Source organism: Camelina sativa, chromosome 1, assembly GCF_000633955.1.
Source record: "Camelina sativa cultivar DH55 chromosome 1, Cs, whole genome shotgun sequence".
Classification (NCBI taxonomy): Eukaryota; Viridiplantae; Streptophyta; class Magnoliopsida; order Brassicales; family Brassicaceae; genus Camelina; species Camelina sativa.
In genome coordinates, this window is record NC_025685.1 from 19,361,637 (window position 1) to 19,375,250 (window position 13,614).

A 13,614-nucleotide genomic window follows, 5' to 3' on the forward strand; every position below is an offset into this window, starting at 1 on the left:
CTACAATAGTAAAATACATTCTTCATTGCTCCAAGACATTCATAGATTCGGTTGAGCACATCTTCTCCAGCTGCATTAGAAATGGTGTGTGCTGTTGATCACTTATTTGAGTCTATAATTTCAGCAACATAACCTCGGATGTGAGAAAATTGCTTGTCATATTATTATTTTAGCTACTTCAATGCTAGAAGTCTTCCTCTTTGCACTTGTCCAATAGTGCTGCATATTTTCCATTGCTCCTTAATATGCCGTTGAATTTTAAGAGGCATAATATTAGCTTCAATCTCAGCTTGTCCATGAATAACCTTCCAATAAGTGGACTCTTAAGCAACTTGCATTTCCCATTAGAAGTACAACTATGATCGGTGCATATAGTCTTCAAAACCCACATTTGCTTCAACTCTTCGTATGCACAGTACACATACCAACCACCACCCTTCTTAATAGCACACCTAAAACTGATTTTATCTTTTTCCCACTTATCTTGTCTAAGATTTTCCCTATTCTTCAATGCATAATGCAAAACAATCTCTTTGAACTCAAAACCAATAATAAAAGTTTTACCAATAGCCAATTTATCATTTGTTCACAACCTAATCTTCCTATCTTTAGTAATTACCAGATCTTCATCTTCATCCGAGCTATCATGTATGGTATTACGACAAATCTGAAATTGTAACACCCGCGAACCAAAACACAGCGTTTTGGGGGTGGGTGTCGATCGACACTCATGGGGTGTCGGTCGACACCACTTATTCTGGTTCGACCATATCAATTTAATTATCGATTTGAATCGGTTTGGTTTAGGGAAAACCATTGAACCGAACTATTTAGGTGTTTTGTCGCAGAAGAGGGTTTTGACAAGTATTGTTTGTCGTCGTTCTCTTGTTTTTGAGAGAAAAGAGAGAAAAACTTTATTCTTGAGATTTTGGTGATTTTTGAGAAGATTGTTGGCTGTTCTTGAGAAATTTAAGGCTACGGGGGAGATAGAAGCTTGCTAGGAGGGTTGGATTCGTTGATATTGGTCTGAATCATCCTGCAAAGAGGTGAGTGCATGACCATGGCTAATCTAAGCTCTTGATTTCCTTCTTCTTGCTTGTTTGTTGTTGTTTTGTGTGTTTTATTTTTGGGGATTGGATTATACAGGTTCCTAGTGATGTTTCTGGCATGGGTTTTATTGGATGATTTGGAGGAGATTGGAAAGCCAGATTCGACTCTCGACTTCGTGCGGATCGCAGTTGCAGGTGGAGTGTCGATCGACACCAGCAAAATAGGCATCGATCGACACTGTAGGGTAGTGTCGGTCGACACCAATGCCAGTGTTGGTCGACACTAGGCTGGTGTCGGTCGACACCTCCCTTACAGTGTGACGATGTTCTTTTTCCTGGTTTGTGTGTTTTGTTTGTTGATTGTTTGGAACATTGGAGTCATTGTTGCTTGTGTGTATAGCCCAGTAGATGGGAGGATTGCCTCACTGAGTATTTATCAAATACTTATGCATCTCAATTTGTGTTTGTGGTTCAGGTAAAGGCAAAGTGTGATCGTGGAATCAAGGCAATGAAGAGGAAGATGTTCTAGGGACTCGATTGGATGTTGTCTGGCATTGCTAGGTTGCTAGAGTTGGGTCATTAGAAACATTGTTAGGATTGCCGGTTTAGTGTTTCTTGTTGTTGGTATTTGGATATTGTTATGATTATGATATTGGTTTATTATCGGTTATTTATTGGTATTGGTTATTCCGCTGTTGTTTGTGTTTGTGGTTAGGTGGCTAGTGGATATGGGATCACTAGTTGTAATTTATTATTATTATTATATTATTATTAGAAAAAAAACGGGTCAGGTCGTTTCAGAAACTCATTGAACCAGTCCGCTACAGCTTCCTCTACCTCATACTCAAACCTTTCCATCACGTCATCTTCACCTTCTTGTTTGGATCTCTTCTTTACTTCTTATTCTCAACATCTCTAGCATCCTCTTGATCATCTTTTCCATCATCTTTTGCTGGAGATTCGTTTCTACTCCTCTTTCTTAGCCTCTCTGGAGTCGATGATGTCTTTGTCGTCTCTTGTCCATCATCGTCTCTTTCGTTTTCCCCATCATCTCTATCATCGTCTTTGTCGTCGTCCCCATCATCTCCACTTTCTCTATCATTCTTATCTATCATTCTGATCTTGTGAGGTGTTTTTTTCTTTAACTTGGAATCAAAGTCTGGATTAAGAACCCTAATTTTGATTTTGTCTAGATTATTAAAGAGCTAAACGGTGTTGATTGATTTCTTTTAGTTTTTTAAAAAAACAAATAACAAAACGACGTTATATTGTTTTTGTGTTTTGAGATTAGTATAATCAAGATACAAAAAATGCTATTTTATGGTTAAACACGGTTTATGTATCATAAATTACAAATTGATTGGAGATGTAGTTTTAAGGATAAAAAAAAAAGTTGATGTAGTTTAATGAAGGAAATACTTTTTGATGGTGATAGTTTCACTACAAAAAAACCTGCATTTTGGGACTCCAAGTTGTGACTCTTTTTTTGGTCACAAAAAAATGTGACGCTTATGTGACTACTTTGAGACGCATAAACGACTGTAATACAAACAGAGGGAAAAGCGTTGCTAATTAACGACGAAATAAAGTGGTCGCACAAAAGTCTCATCTGAGCGACTAAATTGCTATTCGTTCGCGATGAAAATTGTTTGGTCGCAAAATGATCGCAATTTGAGACCAATGTGCAACTATTATTTTAATAAGTAAAATAGTCGCGAGTTAGTTGCAAATGTGCGACTCTTTTGCAACTAACACCTGAAGGATATGCGACTAATCTTTCAGGTGTCACTATTTTTGCTACTTTTTTGGGACTTCTGTTATATGTCACTATTTACTACTGTATAATGACGACTTTGCGACCTATTTTGTGACTATTTACCAATATATCATATAGTCGCAATTGTGCCACAAACTAATGACAATTTTGCTAATATAGTGTGACTTCTTTGCTACTTTTTACTAACTCTGGGAATTTTAATTCTCAAATTTACCATATATAATGTTAATATGTTAAGTTACTTGTTTCTACATTGATTTGAACTGATACATACACAAAATATATATATATATATATATATATCTTTTATATATTATATATTTTTTATATATGATAGTCTGTGATATTATTATGTCACAAAATGGTCGTAAATTTGTGACTATATTGGGATTTACTTATTTTGCGACCATTTTTTTAGCTACCATCTATAATAGTCATTAAATAGTTGCAAAATACATTTGCAACTGTTTTGTGACGAATTTTGGGAGTCGTAAATGATGTGTTTTCTTGTAATATTTAAAAAATAAAAAATTCATGTTGAAAAACTGAGAAACTGATAAATATAGGGAGAAAAAGCCGTCAACCTTTTTTTTTTGACACCAATTACTAATTAGTTAATAATATTTAAATTCATAAATTCTTATATATCTAAGAACTTGAATTCACGGAGAACTTTGATCGCATCTCTGCCATGAACGAAGCAAGCTCCTCATCTCTCAGCTTGTTCCTCTCATTCTATGTTTCCATCATCTTTTCAAGAACTTCGATATGGTCATCTTTCTCTTGGAGGGCTTGCACAAGTTAAACATCACGATCATATATTAGTGATGAAGATGATAAACAAGTACGAAGTCTTTTTGCAACTTTTCCTAATCCAAAGATTCGACCCTTGGTTTGGAGAGTTTTCTGAAATTTAGAACAATTCGAACAAAATATATAAAAAGAATCATAAGCAAAAAATAATTTGAATCAAAAAGTAAAGAACTCAAGAACGAATTGGTTAATCATGTCGACAGGGATTGGTGTTGGTAAGCCATTTCCATCGACTGAAGGTTGGGATAAACTAAACCCCTCCATCCTCTTACAAGAATTGCCAATCACTTCCTTAGCTAAAGGGTCTTGAATTAGCTTGGTCTTTTTGTTGGCGTGGGTGTCTTCCATCAATGTTAAGTGATTAGAAGCCACACCATCTCTTTTAGTCTGTAAAAAGAATTTTAGTTTTAACTTACTGAAGTTAAGTTTTGAATTATGCTACAAAATGTTGAAAACTTACAAGTTGTAGTCCAGAGGTATAGAAGCTTGTTTACCTGGCATTGTGCGTTGCTCACACTTTGCCACCTCGATTGCTATTCCGGTTTTTAGATTTCTGGGTAGAAGTTTTGTTTGTCTTGGGATGTGCCCACTACTCTTGCAACCCTTTGTACACCTTGTCGTTTATTCCCTTTGGAGTTTCTCCGCGCTTCCACTCACTTAACATGTTGTAATATTGAGTCGCTGTCTCTTTGTCAAACTCTCGACAGACTCTAGATGTCATTTGTGGCTCCCAGTTAAAATCTTGCTACAAGATTAAAATGTATGTTAAATTAAACTTGCCATTAAAGAAAATAACTCTTGAAACCATGTAGTATTACCGCAAACTGTTTCAACCAAAGGTCACGGTCATCACTTGGCATTGACGAGTATATTTCATAAGGTTCTTTGAGGAGTCCATACATCATCCGATTTAGAGATTTGCTAATGTCGTTTCCAGATGCCTCAAACATGCAAAAGTTTGATATATATAACAAAAATAATAATAAGAAATCATAATTATATAAAAAGTTTGACATTTACCATGTAGAATCTCTGATGTAGTTGGGATGGAGTTTTGAGATAAGTTCTCGTCCCGGTTGAGAAACGAAATCCTCAATGGTCATTAGGATAGGAGGTGAGGCAGTTGTAGGCGATCCCGAGACTCTTCTAGAGGGGGTTTGAATCTCAGACCCACAACCACTCGGTTCTTGTCAGTATTGGGTGGAGCGGTTTCCACGAGAACAATATGCTTCATAGTCCCTTTGTGTAAAAAACGAAATATTACAGTTATACAAAAATCCAAAAACTCAATAAAAGATCAACTGAATACCCATATAAATTGTAACTAATAGATCAAGTAAACAGATATATAACATCAACAATATATCTGATTTTTAATTTTAGGAAAACTAAACTTTTACCCAATTCTTAAAAATTAAAAAAGCAAATCATAGTATCTAACCTAACAACCCCTTAATCTAACATAACGAACACCTAATCTTACATATTTGAACCCAAAATCTTTACTTTTTGAATAAGCCACAGATACTCAAAACCAAACATTGCAAATTCCAAATCTTACATAGTTGAGAAAAAGGCTAAAAATCTTTCATAGTTGAGTGGTTGTGGTTGATATGAGAAACAAAATCTGGGGTTTAGAAGAGAGAAAGAGGGAGATATGGGAAAAAGAAGAAGTAAAATGGTGAAGAAAAAATTTGGGGTGAGGAAGAAGAAGTGCGTCGGTGGAAATGAAAGAGAAGGTGAAAGGTTTTTGTGGTTTAAGCTAAGTAACCCAAAAGAATTAAATAATCCTTCCCGAAATATCCAAAAGATTTGGGAAAATTATTTCCCGGGGTAAATTTTGTGTTTTATCCAACGGAATCCTGACAGAATTTTTTTTAATTTTTCATTACTCCTGACAGTTTCCCGATGGATCTATGAAAAAAGTTCAAAAAACTTCATATATAGTTAGAAAAATATCTTTATTACTCAATTAGCATTACAATAAGTATACTACATAGCTTGCAAATCTGTTCCATTAAAAAAAACTATGTGTATATAGAAACACTTATGATGATATCATGTTAAATTTTGAAAATTTAAACTCATAGTAATATAATAGACCAAAACCGATTATAAGTGTTTTAAGACATAAGAAATAGTGTTTGTGAATGTGTTAAGTTATAAAGTTTCATATCCTAAATCTATCGGTAATCTATTGGTATATCCCCAATGGCTGATGGTTTTCCGATGGAGTTTAAAACACGTGTTAAATGCAGTTGAATTCATAACTCCGAGAAAATTCTTAGGGCTGTCGAGGATCTGTCGGGATTTCCCGACAGATTATCAAAAAAATATGATTTTTTCAGGTTTTATATATTTATATTTCAATTTTATTTGACAAACTCAATTGGCATGTAGTGTTTTGTTAGACCTAATTTATTAAAAAAAAAATTAATGATGTGTTTTGTTAGATTTCAAATTATTAAATTTTTAATATTTTTTAAATTGAATTTTGTTATCCAGAATCTTTATAATTTATTTAGTAATATATTGTCAAATTCGTTTTTAATTTTTTTTGTTAGATCTCATTATTTATTTATAATTATATACTGTATGTACATTTTCATTTCTCTTATCATTAAATAAATCTTTTATAATGAAATTAATTAATTTATTATAAAACATACAATACCATATAGTGTTTGATCTTTAATTTTTATTCAATACTATATAAAATTAACATTTATTTTCAACTCTGAGTCTGTTGAATAATCAGAAGAAATTGAGTTTGTATCATCCTCAAATTCTCCAATTGCTTCCTCTGACCCTGAATGCACTGCTTCATCTCCGTACAAGGCGAAGTCAACCACAATATCAACTTTAAGGGAATGTTCAACCGAAGCCATCTGACAACATTCGCTTGCATGCAAAGGATTGTGAGCTGCAACTCCATATACTTGACCTCTTGGGTTTACCGACGTAACTATGATCCATGGGTCGTTCAAGTTTGTAACTCGAGGATAGTTTAAGTAGCATACCTGTAACAAGTAATGAAAAATGATTAGTTATATATATTATATAATGATGCTTTTCTAATTGAATGTTAAGAAATGAGCATACCTGGTCGCTTGTGATGCAAGAATAAAAGGGTCATATTTTAATAACCTTCGTACTGAATTTATTGATGTAATACCAAATTGGTCACCTCATATGTCATCACCAATTGTGGGATCGTACCATTCAACACAAGTGCAACCTTAGGTTCAACATTCCTGGATAGCTAATTTCCATTATTTTTAAGGATACCGTAGTACACAACATCGTCGGCTTTAATAGATATACAAGAATTAATTGTTGTCCTCCTATCTCCATCATCATGAATCCTAGTAGAAGCATACCCTCTAGTGCAATATCTCGGGTACGCCGTTGCAATGTAGTTTGGTCCATTAGAGATCTCTACTAACCATGTTGGAAATGATTGACCTTTTGAAATTTCATCTGATACCTATAAATATTTTAGAATAATTAATCAATATATCATTTTCTATTAATTATAAAAGTTACTTATATAACTTACATAAAATTGCAACCAAGAAACGAAATCCTTCTCTTTAAGCTGCTCAAGTTTATCCTCTGTATATTCTGGATAGTAGGAGCGTATTACAGCCATGTAAATCCTGTAAAACAAAATTATTTAATACTAATCAAATTATTTATTTGAAAACAATTTAATTTTATATACATAAGCATGTTTTTAATACATACCTCTCATATTCAAGAATATCCTCACAGTTGGTGAGAATATACATGTGCAAGTGAGTATAAATTTTAAAATTCTTCCATTTTCCACTAAGGTGGCCAATTTGAGTAAACAAGCATGAAACATATATGGGATATGTTGGTTCCTCATCGTCATGACGAGAAGGATGTCGACTCCTTGCACGAACTTGCGAAGATAAGTAATATTCCCCAAAGTGTGAGCCTTCTTCATTAATGCTTTGTGCCACAATAGAACCCTCGACTTTGCTTAAAATTTTAACTTTTTTCTTTAGGTGAAACATGTACCGCTCAAGAGGATACATCCATCGATATTGAACACACCACCAAGTGGTGCTTCTCGCAGTAGATGAATAGGTAGATGTTCCATAACATCAAAACAAGACGGTGGAAATATCTTCTCAAGATTTCAAAGAAGAATGGGTATATTTTGTCCAAATTGTGGATATCGTCAACAGTAAGTGTTCTTGTGGATAAGTCCCGAAAGAAAGCACCAATTCCTATTAATTATTAATAGATAGAAAATATGTTCATCGTTAACAACTAAAATGTACCTACAATTGCTTCGTGCACATTTGTTGCTAGAGGATTGGCAAAAGCAAATGGAAGAAGTCGCTGCATAACAACATGACAATCATGACTCTTCATTCTATAAATTTTTCTTCTCTAATTTCAACTTAATTACGCAAGTTAGATGTGTAACCGTCAAGAAACTTCACTCTACGGGTAATCCAGTTGAAAAAAGCCACCTTTGAAGCCGTATTTAATCGATATATCGGAACTAGGCATCTCTCGTTTGCCATTATCTTAAGCTCAGCCGTAGAGCAAATATCTGGCAAGTCTAATCTAGACTTCAAATTTTCCTTTGTCTTCCTTGGAATGTTTAGGACGGTGTTCATGAGGTTGTCAAATAAGTTCTTCTCAGTGTGCATGACATCAAGATTATGCTTTAACAAAAGGTCTTTCCAATGTGGAAAATCAAAAAGAATGCTCTGTTTATGCCAATTGTGATTAACACCAGCACCGTCAACAGGATCATGTCCTTTATCACTGACGTTAGGAGTCCTTGCTGCTCCAAAATCTCTAAACTGAGTCAACGTAGTCTCACCATCTATAACAGGAGGTGGATCATCATACACTTTCTTATTCTTCTTAAACAAATTTATTGAACGACGATAAGATTGATCAGGTGGTAGAAATCTTTGGTGACAATCAAACCAATATGTCTTGTGTCCGTTCTTTAATTGGAATGCATATGTGTTATCTTGACAATACGAACATGATAATCGTCTGTTAGTGGTCCATCAAGATAACATACATATGCTGGAAAATCGCTTATGGTCCACATTAATGCCGCTCGCATCGGAAAATTTTGTTGAGTTAATACATAATATGCTTCAACATTGTGCTCCCATAACGTTTGCAACTCATAAACCAATGGATGGAGGAAGATATCAAGTGACCTCTTTGGATGTTATGGACCAGGAACAAAAACTGAGAGGAACAAAACTCTCGACGCATGCACAACGATGGTGGTAGATTGTAAGTGATGTTCACATATTTTACCTTGTTTTACCTTAGTTTTTAACACATTTTGCATGATTCACTAGCTTGTTAGGTCATCATTGAGTATTTTTAGGGTTGTTTATGCATTAGAGTTGATTTGCATTGCATTGCATTGTTTCTTGCATAAACAGGTGATTTAGGACCCAATGGAGCATGGATAAGTGTTGAGGGAGAGTGAAGCCATCAAGAGAAGCAGACAAAGGAGATAGAGCAGAGGAGAGTCAAGGTCAGGAAGTCCACTCGACCGTGTGTTGAGAGGGACTCGACCAACTGAAAGGAGCAGAAGAAGACCTGACTCGACCATGCACTCGACCGAGCACATGGTCGAGTCAACCGAGCCGCCTCTTTATTTCGTCCTGTAGCCATTTTAGGGCTTCCCTACTTTTCTATATATACCCCTTGTACTCTATGGCTGCTGACAAGCCACTTTAGAGAGATAAAATATCAGAAAACCTAGTATTTACCCTTTTTGGGATTTTAGCTTTTAAGTTTACATCATCAGCCATTTTTAAGCTTTTTCTCTAGATTTTCATACTTTGTTGCTTCTGTAACTTTTTGGGTATTGAGAATCTAAGTTTATTTCTTTGAACAAAGTTGTAGATCTTCATCTTATCTTTCTAATCATGCAAGTTTCATTGATTTCTGGGTTTATGATTTTGTTCATCATGTGTTGTTCATCTGAGTAGTGTGTTACGATCTTACGGATGGATTAGGCTGGATGAGAGTTATGGTCGTTTAGACTGATCAAGCTTGATTGTTTAAATATCTCTTCTAGATTTGGCATGTGATGATCTGGATCTTTATGCCTGCTTTTATACGCAATGGCTAGTGAGAACTAGATCTAGGAGTATCTAAGCTTGATTGTTATTGTCATGAGAATGGATTAACAAGTATTAGAGGATCATTATCCAGAGATAGCTCACTGTTGATTGAGGTTTGTTGATCAGTTTAAATTAGTATAGCTCAAGTCCAGCCCATGAATCCATCCCTAGGACCTTCTGTGTTATTGATTTCTCTATTTGATTACTTTTATCCGCTTTCTGTTTGATCTACTTTCGTTATGCTCTGTTTGATTGTTAAGTTTGATCTTTGTTCTTCGTAGCTTTCCACTCGACCCTGTACTCGATCGAGCATACGATCGAGTGCATGCTTGAGTCCATTTCCAAGTTCTTACTTTATGTCATGCATCTTTCTAGTTTCATTCCTGTTTCATTACATATCTTAGTTTCAGTTATTATCTTGCATTTAGTCTTTTATCTTAGTAATTTATATTCTGCATTTACATTTCTGTCAACAACTGTTACATCAAAACCATTTTCATACTTAGCTTAACTTAAATAAGTGTTTACATCTTGACTGCTTGCATCATACTCATTATGGATTGACATCTCTTATACTGCAACTGCATAAGAGTAATTGAAACCTCTTTCATCCCACCTGATCATACATCTTAGGGTCTTAGCTTGTGTCTGTTGTCTGATTGCATCATTCATACATTCATAAGTATATTCAAACCCAGAGAAAAAACATGTTTCAATTTGGTGTTGTTGCCATTTGAGTAGTTGTTTGTGACAGTCTTGATTTACACAAGTTTAAGATTAAGTTCTATTGTTACACTTGATCATTACTGACTTGAATCTTCATCTGCTTGGTTGTTTTGTGTTTCATGTACCAACTTGACCCAGCACTCGACCGTCTGCACGTATGAGTGATCGATCGAGTCACCAAGCCGGATTCAGTCATTCTTCTAGTTTCATTCAGTTCGATCCTCAACTCAAGTTTGTGCTCGACCGTCTGTCAGTTCGAGTAGGTGATCGGATCAGTACATGCAAACCAGGTCGAAAGGAAACAAGAACCTTGAGAGATACATTGAGCACATCAACCGTTTACCAAGGGGTTTAAGGCAACAGAGAACCAAAATCCTTCAGAAACAAGAACAACAGCTGATCATGGATCCACCTATGCAGAGACCAAGACAGATTGGAGCTGGTGATGCTCCAAACACCCACACACAAAGGGCTGGAATTGTCCCACCTGTAGTAGCAAATAATAATTTTGAGATAAAGAATGGGTTGATTACTATGATACAGTCAAACAAGTTCCATGGTCTGCCTATGGAGGATCCCTTAGACCATCTTAATGAGTTTGATAGGTTATGTGGCCTGACCAAGATTAATGGAGTAAGTGAAGACAGTTTCAAGCTCAGACTCTTCCCATTTTCACTTGGAGACAAAGCTCATTTGTGGGAGAAGACTTTACCAACAGGAACAATCACAACCTGGGATGGCTGCAAAAAGGCTTTCCTGGCCAAGTTCTTCTGTAATGCAAGGACTGCTAGACTGAGGAATGAGATATCAAGTTTTGCCCAGAAGAATAATGGGACTTTTTGTGAAGCATGGGAAAGATTCAAAGGCTACCAAACTCAATGTCCTCATCATGGGTTTAGTAATGAGTCCTTACTTAGCACATTGTACAGAGGAGTTCTACCAAAGATCAGAATGTTGTTGGACAATGCATAAAATGGGAACTTTCTCAACAAACATGTGGATGAAGGATGGGAACTGGTAGAAAACTTGGCTCAATCAGATGGGAACTATAATGAAGACTATGATAGGACTATCAGATTTGTTGAACCTGCCTAGGATGAGAAGTACAAGAAATATTTGAAGACTGTGCATGACAAGTTAGACAAGATTCTCCTTAGTCATCAGACAAACATTCACTTTCTTGCTGATGAAGATACAACAGTTCAAGCTGGGGAGAATGACATGGCTGAGCTGTGTTATGTACAAAACCAAGGTGGTTTCAAGCCTTACAACCAGTTTAAGAACAATAATCTGTCCTACAGAAGTACTAATGTGGCAAACCCATAAGACCAAGTATATCCAGCTCAACAGCCCCAACAACATAACAATTATGTGCCCAAGCAGCAACACCAAGGTTTACAGGCTTCAATATGTCCCCCACCAGGGTTTCAGACTAACCAAAGCCAGAAACAAGATCTAAGAGCTATGATGCAGAAGATGTTACTTGGACAGGCAAATGGGCAGCTTGAGACAGCAAAGAAGTTGGTTGAGCTTAATCAGAGGCTGGATTGTTCTTACAATGATCTGAATATTAAGTTTGAGAGCTTGAATTCAAAAGTCAAGTTCATGGAGAGAAACATTGCTTCTACATCAGCTCCTAAGCCAAACCAGCTACCTAGTAAGGCTGTTCAAAATCCAAGGGAGTTCACAGCTAAAGCTATCCAGTTCTATAAGGAAATTGACACTGAGGACAGTGAGGTTCAAGCTAGGGAGGATCTATCACAAGGCAAATCTCAGAGTGAAAGTTTTACACAGAAAACAGAAACCGGAGTACCACTTGACCGTACACTCGACCTGACACACGATCCAGTACATGATCGAGTGACTTATCGAGCTGATCCCGAAGAAGCTGTTAAACCTGTTAGATACATCCCTCCTGCTTACAAGCCTCCTCTACCATTCCCAGGGTGTTTCAAGGAACAAAAACTGAAGGAACTCAGGGAAATAATTGAAAAGAAGGAATTGATGGCTTTGAAAGAAGAGGTAGTCATTCAATACAAAGAAGAAAAGAGGGGACCTGCTTTGGAACAGTATGCTCCATATCCTCTCTACCAAGGCATGCTACTTGAGATATAACAACAGAAGGCTCAAAATCAGGATAAGAAGGATCTTGAAGAGTTTGAAGGAGCCATCATTCCAACCAAACTTGAAGACCCAGGTCCATTTGATTTGCCTTGCTCTTTTAGCTACTTGCATTTCAACAAATACTTGTGTGACCTAGGGGCATCTATCAATGTAATGCCCTACTCCATTGCACAGAAGCTTGGGCATACTGACTTCAAGCCCGGTAACCTCTACTTATGTCTAGCTGATGGATCACATAAGGATGTGGTTGGTAAGTTGGAGAATTTCCTAGTCAAGATAGGCAAGGCTAGAATTCCCAGTGATTTCCTCATTATAGACATGGATAAGGAGTTGGAAGACTCTATCATCCTAGGAAGACCATTCCTAGCCACTGCTGGAGCTGTAATTGATGCTAAGAAAGGGTTGATAACCTTGAACATAGCTGAGAGTTTGATCATGAAATTTGATATCAACAACCCAACCAACTTGCCTTCTATAGGTCAGCCTTTTGCTCTTAAAGACAAGAGAGATCATGGAGTCTCAAGTGAAGTGGAAACTTCAAGGACTAAGTTCTCTTCTCATGAGAAATCAGATGAAAATCTCAAGGGTTCAGTTCAAGATTTGACTAGCTTGGTGAAGGATCTTCAGCTTCAGATCAACAAGAGGTCATTGAAGAAAGCAAGGCCAAGATTCAAGCTTAAGCAGAAACACGGTTCAAGTTTAAAGGGTGAAGTGATTAAGAATTAGCTTCACATTGATCAAGTTACACCAGGGAGGATCCCATCATCTCCTTGGTCTCCAAACCAAGCCTGAGAAGGCATCAAAAGTCAAAGCTTAGTGACTTTAAACAAGCTCACTAGGGAGGAAGTCCCAAAGGTATCATTGTACATAAGTTTTATTTTCCTTGTAGTTTTGATATTTTTCTTTCATGTTCGTGTTGGGCAGGCCTTTATTAGGGAAGTATAGATGAGTTTGAGATGAATGGAACTTGTAGAAAGGA

At 36.3% G+C, this 13,614-nt stretch overlaps 1 protein-coding gene and 1 long non-coding RNA gene across 3 annotated transcripts; one reads left to right on the forward strand and one right to left on the reverse strand.

The window, feature by feature from the left end:
• LOC104699348 lies at positions 3,626-5,409 on the reverse strand. 2 transcript variants are annotated; one of them, XR_753359.1, is made up of 5 exons: positions 5,201-5,409; positions 4,660-4,878; positions 4,458-4,580; positions 4,100-4,384; positions 3,626-4,026 (listed from the first exon to the last, which is right to left on the reverse strand). It is a non-coding gene; the product is annotated as an uncharacterized LOC104699348 (long non-coding RNA). The 2 variants fall into 2 exon arrangements; XR_753358.2 differs by having other exon boundaries at positions 4,134-4,384; positions 5,201-5,408.
• Positions 11,976-13,361, forward strand: LOC104709775. Its single transcript, XM_010426336.1, has 2 exons — positions 11,976-12,533; positions 12,633-13,361. The coding sequence occupies exons 1-2, from the start codon at positions 11,976-11,978 to the stop codon at positions 13,359-13,361; spliced, it is 1,287 nt and encodes a 428-aa protein (XP_010424638.1).

What these genes read in the sequence shown, in the direction of transcription:
- LOC104709775 (XM_010426336.1), top strand. Translation starts at nt 11,976, where the DNA reads ATGATGCAGAAGATGTTACTTGGACAGGCAAATGGGCAGCTTGAGACA. An exon ending in TGATGGCTTTGAAAGAAGAG is followed by an intron (nt 12,534 to 12,632) that starts GTAGTCATTCAA and finishes ATATAACAACAG; the next exon opens with AAGGCTCAAAATCAGGATAA.